Source organism: Sciurus vulgaris (assembly GCF_902686455.1).
Source record: "Sciurus vulgaris genome assembly, chromosome: 11".
NCBI lineage: Eukaryota > Metazoa > Chordata > Mammalia > Rodentia > Sciuridae > Sciurus > Sciurus vulgaris.
Genome location: NC_136472.1, coordinates 125,865,833 through 125,887,407, shown reverse-complemented (window position 1 = coordinate 125,887,407; position 21,575 = coordinate 125,865,833). Strand labels below are relative to the sequence as shown.

Sequence of the window (21,575 nt, the reverse complement as noted above, 5' to 3'; positions counted from 1 at the left end):
CGAGGCGTGGTGAACTATCCACTCAGTCTGTTAGCCAGCCAGGAATTCACGCGCACCCTCCTGGCTGTGAGCGCACAGAGCTTAGGTGCGCAAGCGCATGTAGCTCATGTGACCCCCCTCCTCGCTGAAAGTAAAGAGATATCTCCCGACTTCCTCTGGCAAAGTTCTTCCCCCTCCCAAGTTAGCCCAGGGCCTGGGCATCACACTAGCTCCATACAATGTGCCTCTCCCCCAGACTCCCTGGCTGACCCACTGTCCCTCCCCAGGGCACCAGGCCCTGGTTCTGAGAAGCTACGTGTAAGGACAGGAACACAGAACCTTGCTGGCCTAAAGAAGGCAGCAGGGTAGTGTGGCCTCCATTCAATCTGACACTAGGATCCGTGCTGAGGAGAATTTAAGACCAGTTTTTTTGCAAATGGAGTTAAGAGGAAGGACATTCAGTCAATTCCAGAAAAAAAAATTTTTTTTGTCTAAAAAGAAATAAAATGTTTTACTCATACACACAAATACACACACTGAAGCCCACAATAGGAGCAGGTAAACCAATTCCAATCAGATTCATCAGTTTTCCAGGGTCCTTCGGGCTTGGGTTTCCATGGAGTGTACCTGGGACCTCACAGTCCTGCGCCTGCAGTCGCCACCACCTTCACTGAGGAGGTCCCAGAAGCTGCTCCTTAGAGACACAGGAAGCAGGTCTGCAGGAAAAAGCCTCCAGCCCAGCCTGGGGTTGGAGGGGGAGTCTGCGTCTTCAAGCTTTTGGGCTTGGTTGGTCCACTGGCATTACCCATTCTTTCCCTCCCCACCTTTCTGTTCCCATTTTGGAGGCTGAGGGAGGCAACAGGCTCTCCAGCGGGGATTTAGAATCCTGAGGATACAGTTCACAGTCTGGGTTTTGGGGAAACAGAAGGTCTTGTGCTCGGTCTGCAGGTGTGCATGCTGGGATGGCCCCACAGGCGTTCATGTTGGGTTGACTGGCGGGCTTCCTCCGCCTCTACACCCCAGTCTGCTCTTTGATCCAGTCCCGAAATACAGGTAGCCTCGTGTACACGCCTGGCTTGTTCCTCTGGGCGCAGCCTTCACCCCAGCTCACCACTCCTGCCTGGAAGATTCGTCCATCCTCCTCCACGCTGGACAAGGGGCCCCCAGAATCACCCTGAGTAGAGAAAGCCCTGTGGGTGAGGGCCTTGCCCCACCTCTCCCAGGACCCGCCCCTCCCCAGGACCCGCCCACAGGCAGCCCACACACCTGGCAGGCATCCACGCCCCCGGAGAGGAAGCCCACACACATCATACGCGGGGTGATCTGCTGAGGCATGAGGCCTTCACAGGTCGTCTGGTTGATGATGCGGATCTCACCCTTCTGCAGGATCAGCGCACCAGAGCCTGGAGAGCGGGTAGGACAGGGCTGACTCAAGCAGGGAGCTCCTCCTCGAGCCACACTGCGTGGCGACAAGCTCACTGGAGATGCTCCCCACAAGAGGCAGTTCAGCAAAGCTCTGCAAACAGCCCAAATGCCAGCAACTAACAAATGTTTAAGTAACTGATGGCATTTCTCAGTGGGATACTACCCAATCACAGAGAATAAATAGGCAGTATGCTGGAAATCTGTCATGTGATATGAAGTCAAATATGCACCAAGGTAAGGGGTATGAGGAAAGCAGCAGGCAGAAAGTGCCACCAAATGCCACAGTGGTTTTGTCAGGGCAGGAGAACTACAAGTCAGGATTTTACTTTTTTTCCTCTCTATGCTACGAATTTTCAGCAACATGATGTATTAATATTATAGTGAATTTTAAAATTTTTTACATTTGCCAACAGCTCGGCTCCTATAGATAGACACAGAAAGGACAGGCTGCTCATTTCCATGAAAGTTTGTCACAGACACAGTAAATGGCCTTTGCAAGTGACAAAGTGCATCCACACCCATGTTCTCATATTCATTAAGCACCACTTCTTTCTGCAAATGAAGACCCAAGGTCAGAGTTTAAGCAATTCACCCAAGTCACTCAGGTGGTTAAGCAGCAAAGCCAGACTTTCAATCCAGAACCCAACCTGCAAATCCCATGCCCCTTTTACATTCTACCCTTACAGCCGCATCCCGCCAGATAAAAAGAAATCAGGGCAATCCATCAGCCCAGAAGCCAGCAGGCAGAGGCTAGACACTAAAAGGGATGCAAATGCAGAGGCACTGTAGCCTCAGAAGAAGGCCTGAGGCTCTCTGCAGGTCCTGGGCCCAGCCTGAAGCTCACCTCCCTCCTGGGTGTGCCCCCAGCCTGTGACCCAGATGGCCTTGCCAACAGGGAAGACATGAGAAGTGTCAGGCAGGCAAATCGGCCGCACCAAGGAACTGTACTCAGCAGGCTTCTTCAGTTCCAAGAGCGCAATGTCATAGTCGAAGGTGAAGTCGTTGAAGGAGGGGTGGGTGATGATGCGCTTGAGCTGGTGTTCCTGCACCCCGGAGTCACTGCGCTTGCTCTGATCATGGAGGCCCAGGAAGGCAGTCCACAAAGTGGGGTCCGAATACCTGGGAGGGTCCAGAGGAGGGGAAGTGGCCATGAGACTACTGCTGGGAGGCTGCCCAGGACACACGTGGATGGGTGCACACCGGTACCACACTGAGTTCCTACCAGGACTGGAGAGATCTGCTCCCCATACACAAAGCCACCAGGAACTGCTGAGAAGCAGGTGACAGAATGGCCCTTACTTGGGCTTTATCCTAAGCTGAAAACTCTACTCAGCACCCTGAGAAAGCACTGAACCTCTCTGGACCTCTTTATTCCCTCTTTTAATACATTTTTAATCTGATTATCAAGAAATATGTATCTTAGCTGACTGCAGTGGCGTATGCTTGTAATCCCAGTGACTTGAGAGGCTGAGGCAGGAGGATGGCAAGTCCAGGGCCAGCCCTGTCTCAAAATAAAATTAAAAAGACTAGGATATAGCTCAGTATAGAATGCTTGCCTAGCATGGTCAAGGTTCTGGGTCTATTTCTAGTAATGCAAAGGAAAAAAAAAAAAAAAAGATCTTATAAATCTGATCTTTGACAGGAGAAATAACTCAAAAGTCAATCCAATTTTTTAAATAGTGGTGTATTCTGAGACCAAAACAAATTGAAAAATATATTGAGCTTAATGCGAGGTTGGTTGCTGGCAGAGGAACAGGTTAGCGATTCTGGAACCATATCATGTATACTGGAGGACAAGAGCAAAGAAGCGAGTACACAAAGGTGGCTGGGAGCCAACAGCAGCATCAGGAAAAGAGAGTTACAAAAATGAAATGGGATCCAAAGTCTCAGTAAAACCTCATGATTTTAAAAATCGGCCTCAAAGCAATGCCATCCCCAGGGGCACCTGGGACGTGGATTCTGCTTCTCCATTGAAAGGAACCAGGGCTCTTTGGAGAAATGATAATTGCAGATCTGGAGCAAAAAAAGTTACAGGCTAAGGTACTTAGCAAAGAAGTGTCACAGCAGCTGCACTTAACTCAGAAATGGATCCCCAAGACACGGGTGCACATGCAAAGAGCAAAATAAAGCAAATGGGGTCAAATGCAACAACGAGCGAAGGTAGAGAAAGGGTACGAGGTGCTCGCTGCTCTAGTCCTTTTCTTATTCTTTCTTTCTTTCACTGTACTTGCAAAATTTTGTAGGACTGAAAATTTTCCAAAATTAAAAAAGTGGAAAAAATATATCTTTAAAATAGAAAATGTAAATTGCAGAGAAAAGCATAAAGACCTACTTCTTTTTCTCTAATCTCTCAGGAAAGGCAAGAGACAGGTGAACTGTCTGGCCACAGCACCCCTCCTCATTCCCGCCCCGAGCTGAGCCTCCTTCTCGGCTGTCCCTCTCCTCCCTGCTGAATCCGTTTGTGACGCTGGTCCCCTCGATCATTCCCTTCAGCTCCCCCTGCGTTCGTCACCTCCTTGTTATTCACACTGCCTCACAACCAGCCCACCAGAACCTCACACTCTCACTACCCTCCGTACTGGGCTCTGCGTCTAGTCTCTAGAAAGGAATGTCCTAAAAACTGCTTTTGTGAGATCCTTTTCATTTTATTAAACAACCTAAAGTGACTCCCAAGACAAACAAGGTCAGGGCTCAACTTCCCAGCAGGCAACAACCTCTACCACTCATTGGCCTTCCTTTTTTTTCTTTTTCTTTTTTGTTAGAGGGGATTGAACCCAGGAGTGCTCTGTCACTGAGCTACATCCCCGCACACCCCCACCTTTTTTTTTTTTTTTTTTTTTTTGGTGCTGAGGAATGAACCCAGGGCCTTGTGCATGCAAGGTAAGCGCTCTACCAACTGAGCTATGTCCCCAGTACCCCTCCCACAAGCCCTTTTTATTTATTTATTTATTTATTTATTTTACTTTGAGACAGGTTCGTGCCGAGTTGTTTGGGCTGGCCTTGAACTCATGATCCTCCTGCCTCAGCTTCCCAAGTACCTGGGATTAGAGGTGTGCGCCACTGTGCCCAGCTATTCTTCCCCTTCATCCTCAATCCTAGCCATATACGCATCCATCCATCTAGTCATTCATTCATTCAATAAATATTGGGCACCTATCATGTTCTACGAATTGCCCTAAACTCAATCCCCAAGTTCACAGAATACTGGGGGAGAGAGACATGAAAATCATCAATCACAACCCAACATGGAAAGTGTCCTGCTAAGAAAGGGGTAGAAAGCTCTGGAAGAGTACAGGGTGGGTGGCAGTGAGGGAAGAAATGAATCAAGTCATAAAGTCAAATAGGATTGGATCAAAGTCTGCAGGTGGGGCAGAAAGGAGCATATTTTAAAAAAAAGAGCCGGCCCGGTGGCCCACACCTGTAATCCCAGTCGCTTGGGAGACTGAGGCAGGAGGATTAAGAGTTCAAAGCCAGCCTCAGCAAAAGTGAGGCACTAAGACACTCAGTGAGACCCTGTCTCTAAATAAAACACAATATAGGGCTAGGGATGTGTCAAGTGCCCTGAGTTCAATCCTCAATCCCCACCAAAAAAAAAAAAAAAAGAGTAAGGGAAATTTTTAGGAAGCAAAATTGAATATGGTAAAAGTATAAGACAGAAGGGGGACTGGGGCTGGTCAGATGGGCAGGGGACAGATAGCATGGCTGTGTCAATCACTGGAAGGGGGCTTCTACTTTATCCTGCAAGCCAGGGCAAGCATTAAGCAAGAGGTTGGTGTGATCAGATTCTGGAAAGACCATGATGCACTGTGCAGACCAGAGTGCCGAGAGGCAGCAAGGAAATCCGCGATCTAGGGTGAGCCAAAGGATACTTCAGGGATGCGCAGTAGGTTAGGTCTTAGAAGTTAAAATGAGGGCTGGGAGATAGCTCAGCTGGTAGAGTGCTTGCCTCACAAGCACAAAGCCCTGAGTTCGATCCCCAGTACTGCAAAAAAAAAAAGTTAAAATGATGCAGTAGGATAGAGGAGAGGGAGTCAGCCTAGTCCCTTCCATCTGCCTCCTGCATTATCCCAGCACCCAGCACAGAAAGGCCCTTGTCAGCCTCTCTGCCTCACCTCCTCTCCCCGACACTGGGCCCCAGTCATCCAACAGCCCCAACCCCGTTTCATGAAGCCTTCTCTATTAATCCTGCCTCAGTGGTCTTTTTCCTACAGCCAACATTATTCAATGGAAAAGCATTCAATTTCATCATCAAGTTCAGTGCTTTAGTTTAGATCTGGAAAGTCTCCCAAAGGTCCATATGCTAAAGACTAGCGTCCCCATAGCGGCACTACGGGGAGGTGGTAGAACCTTTTAGAGGTGGGGCCTAGTGAGAGGTCTTTAGGTCATTGGGGGGATATGCTCTTAAAGAAATCGTGAGACCCCCAGCCCCTTCCTCTTCTTCTCTTTTGCTTCCCAGCTACAAGGTGAACAGTTTTTGTTTTATTTTGTTTTATTTTGTCGTACTGGGGTTTGAACCCAGGAGCACTTAATCGCTGAGTCACATCCCCAGCCCTTTTTATTTTTTATTTTGAGACAGGATCTTGCTAAGTTGCTTAAGGCCTCCTAAGTTCCTGAGACTGGCTTTGAACTTGTGATCCTCCTGTCTCAGCCTCCTAAATTGCTGGGATTGCCAGGTATGCACCACCATGCCCAGCAAGGTAAACAGTTTTGCTCTGTCCCTTTCTCTCTGCTGTTGCCATTCAACCAGAGGCTTTTAAAAGCAATGAGTCCACCTAATCATGGATTGGAACCTCTAAAACCATGAGCAAAAACGACCCTTTTCTAAGCTGATTGTCTTGGGTTTTTGTCACAGTGACAGAAAGCTGACTAACAGTCTGCCAGTTGTTGAAGGTCTGCACACCCACCAGGAGTAGAGAGATGCAGTCAGTGAAACTTCCCACAGTAATCACGAAGGCAGAGCTTACAAGAACCAAGCATCCTTCTCCAGGATGACGGGTGAAATCCTTTAGTCCACCAAACAGCCCTGCAAGGCAGGGTGTCCCATTCTAAGATAAAGACTTGGGTAAAGAATTATTTGCCTAAGACACAGTTAATAAAGTGTAGGCCCCCATTTGAATGTAGGCAGCTTGTATACTTGACAGCATTAGAACACCTCTCCACAGTGCCTGAGAAATGACTCAGAAATGCATGCAGAATAACTCCACTCCAGGTCCCTGCATGCTTCACACCTCTGCCTCTGTACACAACACTCCCTTTCTTGGAAAGTCTGCACCACCTGGTCCTGCTGACAGACACCTCACATTCCAGCACTGGGCTCACAAACCCCTCCTCTTAATGGTGTTCCCCACCGTCACCCTCCCCATCGCCTTATGGGCCTAAGGTAGCCTGCACACAGTTCTGGCACAGCACTCGCCACGTGTGTGCAGGAAGGTATGAGCAACTGTAACACTTTATCCCTAACCTGGCAAGTCTATGAAGTACAGAGGCGAGGCTTGTTTTCCAGACACTAATAACAACACTGGGTGTTGAATGTATAAATTACACTATGAATTGGCAGGCATAAGACAGATATTTAACAGAAGATGAGGAAAAAGAAATAAAAAATGAAATGATGAAGCAAAGAAAGAGAAAGCAGTAAACAGAGGTCCACAGTGAATTCTTGGCGTGCGCGCGCGCACACACACACACACACACACACACACACACACACACACCTATTTCCTAGCTGGGCCCACTGAAGGACCTAGAAATAGTGACGCTGCAGTAACAATGAGGTCATGAAGTGCCCAGATCTTGGTTTCTAAATACCACCCAACCCCTGATGAAGGGCTCCTTGCCGAAGTGACTAATTCTAAGGCTGGGGCAGAGAAGATATCAGATGAGTCTAGAGTGCCTGGTGGTGCCAGAAAGGAAGGAAGAGACTCCAAAAAACTGAAAGAATGGGAGCACGTCAAAGGGCCACAGAAGCCATCCTCAAAGAGTGCTCAATGGCCAACTCTGGAACAATCTGAGCAACAAAGTAAATATCATGTTATTGAGTTACAACCCCAGATTCAAAATAAATACCCAAGTCGACATAAATGCAAATAAATGAAAGAGAAAAGGCAAACTTACTTCCAGAAAAATTCTAAATAAATGCATACCCAAAAATCAGAGGAAAATAATGACTTTGTAGTCAAGAAAGCTAGCAAGCGCTACTTAACCAAAGGATAATGAGCAACATCACCAGAGGCAAGTCATGCTCCTGTCATGTGACGGTTTGGATCTGGACTGTCCTCCCAGAAGCTCGTGTATTGAAAGCATGGATGGTCCTCATGTGGAAGGTTCAGAAGTGGGGCTTGGGCACTGACTGGATCCTAAGGGGGCTGATTGTGTGGGCTACTGGGAAGTGGAACAAGCTGAAGGAAGTAGGTCATTAGTGGTGTGCCCTGGGAAGGTTTACCCTGTCCCCAGCTCCTTCCTCCCCACCCCTAGCATCCCACCCTCTCTCTGCTTCCTGGTTGCCATGAGTTGAGTAGCTTTCCTCTGCCACACCCTTCTGCCATGATGTTTTTGCCTTGGTGCCAGTCAACCATGGACTGAATCCTCTGAGATGCTGAGCCAAAATAAACCTTTCTTTCTCTAAGTTGTTCTCGTTGAGTATTTTGGTCACAGTGACAGAAAGCTTACTACCACATGTCATTTATCTGCTGATATGACATTTTTTTCCAAATATCCCTAACCCAGTCCAGTCATGAGAAAAACATGAGACTAACCTCCATAGGAGGACATTCTACAGCACACTTGGCCTCAGGACCGGCAAGAAAAGGACTGAGCAACTTCTGTCCTAGAGACAGGACAAGGAAATGCAATGTGCTAATCTGGTCTGGCCCTGAACAGTAGGGATATTAGCATAAAACCTGGTTAGTGAAATCTGGAGTTTAGTTACTAGGAACCAATGAGTATGAGTTCTTAGTATTAACACACATGCTAATGTTGAGGGGCCCTGGGTAAGGGGTACATGAGAAGTCCATATCACCTTTGCAATTCGAAATAAAAACTTTATTTAAAAAATTCTTAAATAAGTTTCCATAACCCCATAAGAAAAAAATCCTTCCTGCCCAGGGTGGAGTTCAGTGTAACAAAACAAGAAAGGGAAAGAGGCTCAGGCTAGATGGGTCTGGCTGAGGACCAATGATCTGGAGAGGCACAGGGTCAAGTGAGCTAGCCCCACTCCCTCCAGCCATTTGCTACCTCCATCACCCACACCTGTGCCTTTGGTCACCTTCCTGATGTGCACCCCATCTCTCCTCTCTGTAAAAGGGTGGTTTTACATGGCAGCCTGGGTTGCCTGCCCCCGAGCTGCCTACTACAGAAGCGCATGCAGCTGACAGGAAGGTACAATCCTGTAGAAGGCCCACTCTCCTATGCATGCTACTTCAGAACAAGCTGTCCCCCTCCTGTGACCAATGGCCAGACAACCTGCTCAGGCTAGGAGCAAGACTCAAATAACCCTAGTCACACACCCAGTCAGCCCCTGCTAATTCTCTGGCCCCCTAGACTCTGCCACCTGCCCACCTAGTCCTGGGACACCAATGTGACTCTTCTTCCAGGCCTGCACCTAATATATGATGGGCATAGCACTGTATTCCAGGGACAATATCACATTTATTTCTCACAACTTTAATTAGAGAACAGTATCATATCATCCATGAAGAACCCCAGGCCTAGGAAGTTTGAGTAACTTGCCCAAGGTCACTTGCAAGTCAAAATCGGAATGCAAATCCAAGGCTTACTTTAACCAATTCCAGGGAACCAGCCAGTACAGACATTAACCAAACAGGCTTTGGAATTAATACACTGGGACTCAAGTTTGCTTCTGCCACATAGATGTGCAACCTTGAGCAAATGCCCTTATCTCTCTGAGTCTGTTTCTGCAGAGATATAAACAGATCTGTCCAGTTAGGGGTGGTACAGAGAATGTTTGACTGAGAGTGAGTATCAGATAAAAGTTAATTGGGTTTTTTTTTTTTTCGGTATTTTTTGTTTGGTTTGATACGGGGGATTAAACCCAGAGGTGCCCAGTCCTTTTTTAAAAATATATTTTATTTAGAGAGAGGGTCTCGCTGAGCTACTAAGTGCCTCACTAATCTGCTAAGGCTGGCTTTGAACTCACAATCCTCCTGCCTCAGCCTCCTGAGCCACTGAGATGACAGGACCACGCCAGACAAAGAGTGAGTTTTTATTAGCACTGTTGTTGAGCTTTGTCACTGGATATCTGCCACCCCATCCTGGCATGACTCATAGGCACAGGGGGCCTCACCACACCCAGAAACCTACCTGAAGTCTCTGTCATCCATAAAGCAGTGGGCTGCGGAGACCAGCCAATTGGGAGAGATGAGTGAAGCCCCACACACGTGGCCCTGGCCCTGGCTGTGGAGGCTCACCTGCCAGGGCCACTCGCCCTGGTCTGCATTTGTGCCTCCAACGACTCGAGCCTGTTTGGTGAATGACCTCAGCCCACAGTCTGGAGAGAGAGCACAGAATCAAAGATGGCAAGTCAAGGTGGAGGCCACCCAGCCCCGAGGGGAAGGGAAATCACCTCTGGCCTGCACAAAAGTGCTAAAGCTGAGGTAGGGTGAGGAACTCTTTAGAAGAGGAACTCTCTAGCTTCATGCAGCCTCTGTCATCCACCTTCCCCTCCTCTCACCCCCATGCTCCCAATTCCCCTGTCCTGCACAAATGCACTGGACTCGATTTGGGTGTCATTTGCCTCCATATTCTTGCTGAATGCTAAGGCACAGCTCTCAGAGGGAAGAGCAGCAGCCTACCATGAAAGCACAGAACAATGACTCTGCTCAAACTGAACCCCTGGCCAGTGCTGCTGACACACAGAGGCTGCAAGGTGAAATGTGGGTCGGTGAGGGGGAAACCCTCTCTGGTACTCAGGGGAGCTGGGATCTCTCCCCTCCAAGCCACTCGCCAGTGGCTACATCTACACAGCAGGCCCCAGCCAGCACCTCCGCCAGCACCCTAGCTGTGCCACAGAGGTACCAATGTGCTGCCTGCCTGGGCTTTTCTCCAGAACCAGAGCTAGGCTGTGGAGTAGCATCTTTGCTCCAGGCAGATGCACTAGCTTACCCAGGCACAGACCTGGGGGAGTAACGTGCTGGCAGGATTTCCCACTTTGGGCACACCCTTTTGTGGGTACCTTGCACAGTGAACAACCTGCCTAACCATATACAGAAGCTCTGCTCACCACAGTCCTCTTCATCTGAGCCGTCACTACAGTCCTTCTTCCCATCACACTCAGGACTGCCCTTGCTCAGGCAGAGCCCATTGTGGCAGCGATAGGTGTGTTCAGTGCAAGCAACGACACTCGCTGTTCAAGGAGGACATAGATGGGAATCAGTTCCTCTGCAGCACATAACTATAAGCCAGAGTAAGTGCCAGAAACCCCCATAAGCATATCATAATCCATCTACCCTATACCCTTCCCCCAGGCCTGCCCCAGTGTTCACACCCATGTATTCTACCTTCTAGAAGATTCTCCCCCAATTGATGCTCTTTCTTATCACACTTAACAGGTTTATTTATCAACCTTTGGGCACACTGCATATGATCATGCTCCTAGTGCAGCTCCACTAGGAAGAAAGGTCCCCATCTCTGTAGGAAGGCAGAGCCAGGTCTCACCACTGTCACACGAGATCTCGTCAGACCCGTCCCCACAGTCGTCCTTCCCGTTGCACCGCTGGCTCTGTGGGAGGCACTTCCCATTGGCACACTTGAAGGTCCCAGCAGAACAACCTGGGGAAGAACAAGTCCTTAACGATGGCCTGACGTGCCCTCCCCGCCCAGGCCAAGTGGGCAGTTGCAGGGAAGCCCAGACGGCCACCTGCCCCAGGGCACTCACTGCACCCTTGCTCGTCACTGTTGTCTCCGCAGTCGTTTACGCTGTCACAGACCCAGAACAGGGGCTTGCAGAAGTTGTTCTTGCACTTAAACTGGTGGGTGGCGTTGCATGCTGGAACGGGGTGAGGGGCAGAAATCAGCTGCAAGACTCAGTTGTGATCCTGGCTGTCTTGGTGGCAGCCTCGTCACTAACGACTTCCCCAGGGGAAGCCTGGGCAATCAGAGCTGCCAGGGAACTGCTTCCCATCTGGAGAGCTGGCCTGGGGCATGCCTGCTCCGCTAGCTAAGGAAGCTGACCTCAGCACTTTCAAAGCACTCCGATGCCTGCTTCCACAGAAGCCAAGAGTTCCAAGTGGCAGGGGGAGGGGGAGGGGCCAGATGTCTCCACACCCAGAGGGAAGGAGGGCAGTGGGGAGTGGGTCTAAATTTCCACCACCTCGGCCTTCCTGCCATGAGGGTCAGCCAGCAGGAGCCATGGGACACAATGAGGACACAGCCTGGTGTCCCAGAATGACTCACCGCAGTACAACTCGTCACTGTAGTCAGTGCAGTCAGCCCAGCCATCACAGCGCAGGTTCCTCTGGATGCACCGCCCAGTTTTGCATGTGAACATCCCAGGGCATGCTGTAGGGAACAAGGCAGGTCTGAAGTCTATGGTCCCAGCCTCCCTCCCTCAAGGCCAACCTCAGCCACTTGGAATACCCAGCCTGCAAACAGAGGGAAGCAGGCACCGAGGGCTGAGGGTCACCCAGGCCCACCACACTATCGAAAAGGGGGCTCCTACAGCAGCAGCCAGTGCAGGGCAGGGCTGGCCAGGCTCCTCCTGACCACCAATGACGAAAGCCCAGCAGCTCCAGGCACAGTGGGAGGAGGGGGCTGCATTAGAAGTGCTGCTGTACCCTCATGCCTCTGAGCACCAGGCTCTCGGCCACGACAGGGGCAGCAGTGGCTAAGAAAGTGGATGACCACATGTCCTAGCCTAAGGGTTAACAGCATCACGCATTTCCTTCTTGCTAGGAAACTGTACATATTTCAATGTTTCTGAAACTGTGAGGTTTTTGACAATGGGGGTCATCAAGCAGGGGAAAGAGCTTGAGGAGAGTGTTGTCACTTCCCCTGCACACATATGCTTTGGTCACAAGTCGGTCTTTGGATCAAAGGTACTTGCTCATCTAATTATACTTTTGGTAAATCATGCAACTGAATTTTAACTTAAATATGGATTACTAAGTAGAGCAAAGATGTCTTCTGAGAGGTTATTTGATGAAGCAGTTTTGAAATTTAAAACTACAGCTCTAAAATCCAAATCCAGACATGCTCCAAAATCTCAAATTTTGAGCACCTTCCTGATGACACACTTGAACTCATGTGACAGATTATAGTCAAAAAACAGGTACACCAAAAATAGTATATGTTACCTTCAGGCTACGTGTACAAGGTATATGTGAAATATAAATGAATTTAGTCTAAGCACTTAGCATTTATATTTCACATATACTCCCCAGAATATCTCGTTGCACTTATGCAAATATTCCAAAATCCAAAATCTGAAATTCAAAACACTTCTGGTTCCAAGCATTTCAGATAAGGGAGACTTATCAGATAAGGTTGATATGTGTATCAACCAATTGCTGTTCACACAGCCAAAAGTATTTTCTAACGTGCTTCAAAAATTTGCTATTTATCTTTTTTTTTTTTTTTTGCAGGGCTGAGGATTGAACCCAGGGCCTTGTGCTTGCGAGGCAAGCACTCTACCAACTGAGCTATATCCCCAGCCCTGCTATTTATCTTAAAAGTGCTAAACAGCTACAAAGACAAGCAGATTGTCAAAGTCACAGTGATGCTGAACCAAAGGGACAGATAGACCCAGGAGAGGAGAGTCCTCAGGCTCCAGATACATCGTGCTACAATGTGACCCTGAAGGGCCTGGTGTGAGCCTGCATGTGCTGTCAGCCTTTTATAATAACTGCATCTGAAATAAAATTTTTTCCTCAAAAAGTTATTAGAATGATTATGCATCTTACATTCCCTATTATCTTTGAACCAGGAAAAGCAAAATGCTGATAAGATAAAAAACAAACAGGGTGTCCTGGGAGAATCCTCCTAACCAACCAGGCCCCTGCTCCAGCTGAATTTACTCACGGTCACTGGAGTCATAGGAGAGGTATTCAGCTAGGAACCCCGTGTCGGTGTAGGACTGATCCGAGTGGAAGCGAACTGTGATTTTGTTGCTGTTGCTGCTAACAACAAACTGGGGCCTCTCTCCACAGTACCTGGAGGAGAGGCGTAAGCGTGACGGAGAGATAGCTCAGCACAGAGCCAGGGCACTAGGCACACACAGGACCCCTGCCCTCCCCCGCTCCAGCACCAGGGCCTGTTGGTCCCAAACCCCAGGAGCTCACTTTTCCCCATTGATCTCCACGTAGTCCTTGGGGCAGGTGCCCAGTGGCATGTTGGGTTCCACCAAGTAGAAGATTTTGAAGCGCACCTTTACATTCTTGTTTTGGGGTACCTAGAGAGAGAATGCTTTAACTCTGAGTTCTTTTCCTCTTCCCTGAATCCAAGGATATCAAAATGGCTGGTCGGGGGTGGGCATGGAACAGTCTGGGGCAGGGACACACACTACAATAGTTCCCTTATGCACAGGCAAGCCCCAGGACCCCAGTGGATGCCTGACAACTAGGATAGTACCTATGTACACCAGGTTGTTTCTAATACATATCTATTTAGGGGTGCTTTTTTCTTTTTTTTCCGATTTTTTTTATTTTGGTTTTTTTTTTGGTGGTGCTGGGGATTGAACCCAGGACCTTGTGCTTGCAAGGCAGGCACTCTACCAACCGAGCTATATCCCCAGCCTGCCTTTTGGTGGTTTTTTTTAAGCTGATACACAAAACATTAAAATTGTACATATAAGTGGGGTATCATATAATGTTTGATACATGTCTATACTAACATTTCAATCAGGTTAAACATATGTATCTCCTTGAACACTGATTATTTCTTTATGGTGAAAACTTTCACAACATCCTTTCTTCTAGCTTTTTTGAAGTGTACAGTACATTACTGTATTCTGTAGTCGCCATGCTGTGCAAGAGTACGCCAGAGCTGCTTGCTCCTGACCGCAGCTTAGTACCCACTCATCGGCCTTGGTAGCCACTATTCTAATTCCAACTTCTATGAAATCTTTTTTTTTTTTTTTTTCGTACCAGGGACTGAACCCAGAGCATTTAACCACTGAGCCACATTCCCAGCCTTTTTAATTTTGAGACAGGGTCTTGCTAATTTGCTTAGGGTCTCACTAAATTGCTGAGGCTGGCATCCTCCTGCCTCAGCCTCCCAAGTTGGTGGGATTGCAGGAGTTGAGATCAACTTTTTTAAAATCCCAAGTGAGTAAGTTCATGTGGTACATGTCTTCCTGTGCCTGCCTTACTTCATTTAACATAATGGTCTCCAGTTGCATCTAAGTTGCCAATAAGATTTCATTCTTTTTTATGGTTAACTCGTATTTCATTGTGTATATGTACACAAAGATTTTTTTTTGTGTGTGTATGTGTTTGTTTGTTTTTTATGTTTGTTTTGGTACTGGGGATTGAACCCAGAGGCACTTTACAACTGACCCATATCCCCAACCCTTTTTATTTTTTATTTTGGGACAGGGTCTCATTAAGTTGCTTAGGCCTTGCTAAATTGCTGAGGCTGGTCTCGAATTTGTGATACTCCTGCCTCAGCCTCCTGAGATTACTAGGATTACAGGCATGCCCAACAGTGCCCAGCTGAAGTTTAATGTATAAATTAAACACAGTAAGAGATTAACAACAATAACTAATAAAATAGAAAAATTATAACAATATATTTTTCCTTCTTAATTTCACAGATAGAAGATTTGATTTTACTGTAGATCTCAGCACCTTCCGTGTACAATTTTGTTCTTCTTATTAAATCAAAAACATTCACATTTTCACCTAAAGGAAGCACTTTATGGCTTCTCTTTGGCAAATAAGAATGGCCATTATCACTATTCGTATCTCTGGAGCCATTATTAAGTAAAATAAATGTTCTTTGAAGACAAAAGCTACAACATCAGTCAATCTGAAAACCAGGAAGGCTACTAAGTAATGCGCAGGTAGCATATACAGTGTGGATATGCTGAACAAAGGGGTGATTCATATCCCAGGAGTATGGTACAGGTTGGAATGAGATTTGATCATGCTAATCAGACCAACGTGTGATTTAAACCTTGTGAATTACTTAGTTCTGGAATTTCCCAATTAATATTTTTAGACTGCTGTAACAGAAACCACAGAAAGCAAAGCCACAAATAAGGGAAGGACATGGTATTCTATTACTAAAGAAGGCTGACAATCCTCCCAATGTTTACAGAGAAGGAAAAGGATGGATCACTGATCAGGATGGTACGGTAAGGGGCATCCACGGGCACGATGCTCTTCACTCACTACCACTTGACAAGTACTTTGTGTTTCATACAGATTCTCAGAAATCCTCCTGACAGCACCTTTAAGACATAGAACCCTCAACCCTCATTTTTCCTAGGAGCAGGCTAAGGCACAGAGAAGTTAAGTAACTGGCCTGAGGACCCTCAATCTGTCAATGATTGGAAGCTGGAACCTTCCAGAAGCTGGAACCTGAGTCTTGGTCTACTTGATACAGCAGAGGAAGATCCTAACCCCGTGCAGCTTGGCATACGTGGCCTCTTCTGTTGCTGCAGGCGCTCATCTTCTCTCGCATTCCCTTCACCATTTCCCTCCTAGGGCATCCCCCTCCCTTCCTCCCTCCTCCAACCCTCTCTCTCACATTCAGCACCTACCTCAATGTTCCAAGTACAATCGATGTTGGGTGGGTAGTGACCAGGATAGTAGGGGCTGCTAAATGTCCCCTGGGCTTCACGTAAGGAGCCTCCACAGCCTGAGAGCAAAGGTGGGAGAAAGCATGAGGGTGGAGGACCAGATCCACCAGGCAGGCAGGCAGAGAGTCTCTGTGCCCCAAGGACAGCACCTGAGGTCCTCAGCTGCCTGGGTACCCAGATGCTTCCCAGAGAGGTGCTCACAAGTTGACTGCTTTAAAAATGGCTCCTGACTCAGGGGGTCAGCAAAGTGTCCTTTGGCTCAAGTTTCAAACCTCTGTCACTGATGGAGCCCAGCTTACCAGCCACAAGGTTGAGCCTATGGCCTCCTGGGCTCAGGTCACCCTCTAAGGCTTTCTCTGCACCTTCCAGCATTTTCCGCACCCGCCCCCCCACCTTTGCCCTTCCTTACTATTCATCTTCGGCAGCTGGAAGAAGGTGGCCTCAAAGCCAGGATGTCGCCGTTCGGTGCTGGTTATCAGAGTGACAAGCAAGACATTCTGGGAGGAGAGGAAGGTCAGGTTGTAGGAGGGAGGGTAGGTGCCACAGAGCCTGTGGGGGCAGAGGGACAGGAGGTTAGGAGGAGAGAATTCAGACTTTTCACACACCCCGCTCAGTTCCACACAGAGGGGTGCCAAGGACCCCTTTTCTAGCCCTGGACAAGTAGGTGATCAAAAGGCCAAGGGTGGGGTCAAAAAGACCCTCCGGTAAGTCCTTCCCCAGACAAACAATCCTTACATGACCACGATCAATGATGTGAGAACCTAGGGATAAGACTTTTCATCTTTGTTTAAAATAGCAAAACCTTAGAAACATGAAATGCCTAGCAGAGGATTCACTGAGTAAATCATGTGTTAAATTATAATATTAGTAGTAAAAACAACTAACCCTAATTAAGAATATGTCAGGCATAGTTCTCAGTGCTGCTGTTGCTGATTTTGCGGTACTGGTGTTCAAACCCAGGGCCTCACACATGCTAAGCAAATGCTCTGCCACTGAGCCCCAGTTCCAGCCCCTTAGTGCTTTTATATCTGCTAAATCACACATCAAATCAATACTATTATTCCCATTTCACAGATAATAAAATAGAAAGCACAGACAGGTTCCATAATTTACCCAAGATTCCACAGTTAACGAGTGACAGGGGTGGGGCTGGGGATGTACTCAGTGGTAGAGCACTTGCCTAGCATACACAAGCCCTGGGTTCCATACCCAGAACCAAAAAATAAGCAAACAAATAAATAAATGGCAGGCTTAGAATTCAAACTCAAGGTATTCAGAGCCCATGACGCCAACAACCATGTCATCCTGCCTCTGAACAATGTGGCATTATGCAACAATTAAAAATGATAGTTAGGGATGACAGGGCTGGGCTTGGTGGTGTCAGCCTGTAATCCCAGCAACTCAGGAGGCTGAGGCAGGAGGATCATAAGTGCAAGGCCAGCCTCAGCAATTTAGTGAGGCCCTAAGCAACTTAGTGAGAACTTGTCTCAAAATAAAAAATAAAAAATGGCTTGAGATGTGGCTCAGTGGTAAAATACCCATCCCTGGGTTCAATCCCTGGTACCAAAAAAAAAAAAAAAAAGAAAGAAAATAAATGACAGAGTCAGATTGACTGATTTGGAAAGAACCAAATTTACACTATAATCCTATTTTTTCTTTTTGCAGTACTGGGGACTGAACCCAAGGGTGCTCTACCACTGAGTTACATCCCAGTCTTTTATTTTTTTGTTTTGAGACAGGATCTTGCAAGTTGCTGAGTCTGATCTGGAACTTGTAATCCTCTTGCCTCAGTTTCCTGAGAAGCTGGGATTACAGATTGTGTCCCAATGGCCAGCAATACAATCCTATTTCTTTCTTTCTTTATTATTATTATTATTATTATTATTATTATTATTATTATTTATTTTATTTATTTATTTATTTATTTTGCAGTGCTGGGGATTGAACCCAGGGCCTTGTGCTTGTGAGGCAAGCACTCTACCCACTGAACTACATCCCTAGCCCTTATAATCCTATTTCTAAAGACTCATACATACACAGTCAAAAAGTGTGGGAGAATATACTTCAAAAACTTAACAATGGCGGGGCATGGTGGTGTATGCCCGTAAGTGTAGCGGCTCAGGAGGCTGAGGCAGGAGGATCTTGAATTCAAAGCCGACCTCAGCAACTTAGCAAGGCCCTAAGCAATTCATTGAGACCCTGTGTCTAAATAAAATACAAAAAGTACAGGCTCAGTGGTTAAGTGCCCCTGAGCTCAATCCCCCAGTTCCAAAAAAAAAAAAAAGCCTTAACAATGGCTACTCTTAGGGGCTGCGGATATAGCTCAGTTGGTAGAGTGCATGCCTTGTAAGCACAAGGCCCTGGGTTCGATCCACAGCACCCCCCCCCCCCAAAAAAAAAAGGCTACTCCTGGGTAGTAAGGTAAGGTAATAGGTGACTTTTATCCTCCTTTTGCTTGTTGATTTCTACTTTTACCCTCTTGTAGTTGTGTATTTCTTAGTCATAAATTAATAATTACAGAGGTGGGAAATGATGTGTAGAAATCCTGACTGCTAAGCCATGGAGAAAGATGATTCTATGTTGGTTTTGGCCTAAATTTTAGCCCGTCATTAATCAAGAAACACCTGCCCATTTCCAGAGAGCTAGCAGCCCTTGGCCCAGCGTCAGGTTAGCCTGACCGCCCTTGCCCACAGCACCTCTTTCAGGTGTGAGAAGTGGGCTCCAACTTGACATGGGGCCAGATGGGGCACGCACCCTGATGCCTGCCCCCTCAGCAAGTATATTACTCATGCCCTTTTATTATCTGTAATTCTTTTTTTCCCCCGATAATGGGGATTAAACCCAGGGGGACTCTACCACTGAAATTCATCTCTATCCCTTTTCTTTTTTTGTTTTTTAAAAAAATTTATTTTAGTTGTAAATGGACACAATATCTTTTTATGTGTTTATTTTTATGTGGTGCTGAGGTTCGAACCCGGTGCTTTACACATGTGAGGCAAGCACTCTACCACTGAGCTACAGCCCCAGCCCTGTTTTTCATTTTTGAGACAGGGTCTTGCTAAGTTGCCCAGACTGACCTCAAGCTTGAGACTCTGCTGCCTTAACCTCCTGAGTAGCTGGGATTACAGGCCGGTGGCACGGCACCTGGCTACTTTCTGACGCTTTGACATCAGGGGTTTTTACAAACCCTGGAAAGACTGCCTTCTCAGAGCTGCCAATCCTAGAAATAGTGAAAGACTTGCTGGCGAGGGCGCTTTTCCTATGCAGACCCCACACATGATCAGACTCCCATGTACTACTCAGGAGGCAGAGGAAGTGAAGAGGAACTGTGAGCAAAGTCTTTATTGAAGGCTTACATGGGAAAGGAAGAGAGCAGAGAGAAGAGGCTTAGGATTGGCTGGTTTCAGTCATAACAGCAAGCTCTGTAGCACAGGACTGTCCCTTGATGTCTGGTATCTGGCCCTGGGGTGATTAGGGCAAGCCCAGCCGTGGAAGTCTCAGAGTTGGGGGGCTAGGCCAGGTACCAGACAGCAAGGGACAGACCTATGCTCCAGAGCCTGCTGTAATGACTACAACCAGCCAGTCCTAAGCCTGTTCACCCTGCACTCGTCCTTTCCCATGTAAACCACAATAAAGGCTGTCCCCACAGTGGATCCTCTCTCCCTCTGCTTCCTGAGCAATCCTGGGGCTCTACCATATGGCCCTGCATGCTCTGCCAAGCCATACAGCAGCCCCTCTGGAGAAGTGCAGTGAACTGTCTGTAATGGTAGTGGCCTCCTCACCTGTGGGTCGCACTGCACCTGATTAATAATAAGACCTACATTCTTCACAGCAAGTTGCACCTTTCCTTCGGCAGTTACAGGAAGCACATCCTGCTCATGCTGAATTTGGCATCCAGGGGCCAGTGAGCCTTCCTTAACCTTGCCAAAGCTAAGGAATCACCTCTGAGACACCCCTCCGCCACTGGAGCTTGTGCTGAGGAGCACCCCACAACTATTCTCTGTTGCCTGCAAGTTTGGCCTGTGGCCAAAAGTCATAAACTGGATCCCAAAGCTACACTACGATTGGTTCAATGGGTGATCCCAGCAGCTGCCAGGCTCCTGTGGTCCCACCCCAGCTCCCCAGGACAGTCACCTTGCCAGAGCATGGGGCTCCACAGGGCTCAGGGTGTCATACACCATGACCAAGTCACTGCCCTGCCCGTCACAAGGTGCAACGTCAAAGCTGCGGAAGGTGAGGCTCAGCACTGAGTCAGCATCCCCCCGCAGGGCCCACTGGCAACGGGCACGAGCTGGGTAGGGGCTGTTGGGGAAGCCAGGCGTGGTGAAGCGCGTCAGTTCCTTGCCACGGGCATGCAGAGCAAAACTGCATTTGTCTGTGCAGGAGACAAGGAGGGCACAGGGTAGGGCCAGGGCTTTACGGAGCTGGGGTGACCAACCCAGAGACCCAGAGGGAGTGTACCCCAGGCCTCGTCCCCCCCCCAAGACTTCCAAGGCTGCCCTGAGCCCAGAGAGAGAGAAGGAAGGGGGCTTCTCAGAAGGGACTGGAAGAAGAGGAGGAATGTGCTGGCCATTGGCAATGACTTCTGTGGACCCCCTTAGCTCAAAGGGCACCTAACCATTTCCCGCTTTCTCTCTGCTTTGAGGGTGAGGAGCATGATACTCACTGTCCTGGGGCCTCTGGACTGTTCTGGGGTCGGTGGCTGAAGAACAAGAAGGAGAATATTTACTGATACCATCTATTTCCTTGTTCCTGCTTCCTTATTACAGTAAGGGAGGTGCCCAGCAAGAGTTCTCTCCAATGCAATGGATCCCAGGCACATGGGTTTCCCCAACTCTACTCCTCTGCAGGCTAGCCTTCATGTGCCCATTCCCAGCCTTCCCCAGACTCACGAAAGGCCACCACCGAGGTCAATACAAAGGACTGTAGCGCCCGAGCTCTGGGTGGTAAGGAGATCACTCGCTCCTTGGCCATGGCGCACTCCACCTCTTCCTCCAGGTACGGCGGGATGCTGAACTCCGACCAGTAGTAGGCGATGATGCTGCCCTCACTAGGGAGAGAGGGTCGAGCTTGAGACAAGGCCAGAGGCAGGTTCTGGAGGCCCACAGGACACAGGGACCTTGGTGCACACAGGGGCCCCGTCCCAGCTTTCTATAGTGCCCACCGACCTTACAGTCCCCTGCCCAAGTGATCCTCCCCACTTATCCACCTCTCTCTGTCTCACTCCAAACCATACATACATACTCTGTGGCCAGTTCAAGTTTAGAAGGGAAGGAGAAAAAATTCCAGACTGGAGTCTGGCCACTAACTCGGGCCACTAACTTTCCCTATTCCGGGAAAGGGATGAGACTGACACTTGCCAACCAGCATTCCTGAGATTTCAACTGCACACACAAAACAAAAAGCACTTTGGCTT

The 21,575-nt window shown here is 48.1% G+C and overlaps 1 protein-coding gene across 1 annotated transcript in view; it reads right to left on the bottom strand.

The window, feature by feature from the left end:
- Positions 1 to 440: 440 nt before the first annotated feature.
- ST14 (ST14 transmembrane serine protease matriptase) overlaps positions 441 to 21,575 on the bottom strand; it is a 44,001-nt gene continuing 22,866 nt past the window's right edge. Inside the window, exons 5-19 of the mRNA XM_079103156.1 lie at positions 21,052 to 21,209; positions 20,826 to 20,861; positions 20,294 to 20,534; positions 16,569 to 16,708; positions 16,121 to 16,218; positions 13,698 to 13,807; positions 13,438 to 13,568; positions 11,815 to 11,919; positions 11,297 to 11,407; positions 11,077 to 11,190; positions 10,643 to 10,765; positions 9,724 to 9,910; positions 2,249 to 2,523; positions 1,246 to 1,382; positions 441 to 1,153 (exon numbers count right to left, since the gene is read on the bottom strand). Of these exons, the coding sequence (XP_078959282.1) occupies positions 992 to 1,153; positions 1,246 to 1,382; positions 2,249 to 2,523; positions 9,724 to 9,910; positions 10,643 to 10,765; positions 11,077 to 11,190; positions 11,297 to 11,407; positions 11,815 to 11,919; positions 13,438 to 13,568; positions 13,698 to 13,807; positions 16,121 to 16,218; positions 16,569 to 16,708; positions 20,294 to 20,534; positions 20,826 to 20,861; positions 21,052 to 21,209 (2,128 nt within the window). The 3' untranslated portion in view covers positions 441 to 991. The remainder of the gene's footprint in view (positions 1,154 to 1,245; positions 1,383 to 2,248; positions 2,524 to 9,723; positions 9,911 to 10,642; positions 10,766 to 11,076; positions 11,191 to 11,296; positions 11,408 to 11,814; positions 11,920 to 13,437; positions 13,569 to 13,697; positions 13,808 to 16,120; positions 16,219 to 16,568; positions 16,709 to 20,293; positions 20,535 to 20,825; positions 20,862 to 21,051; positions 21,210 to 21,575) is intronic.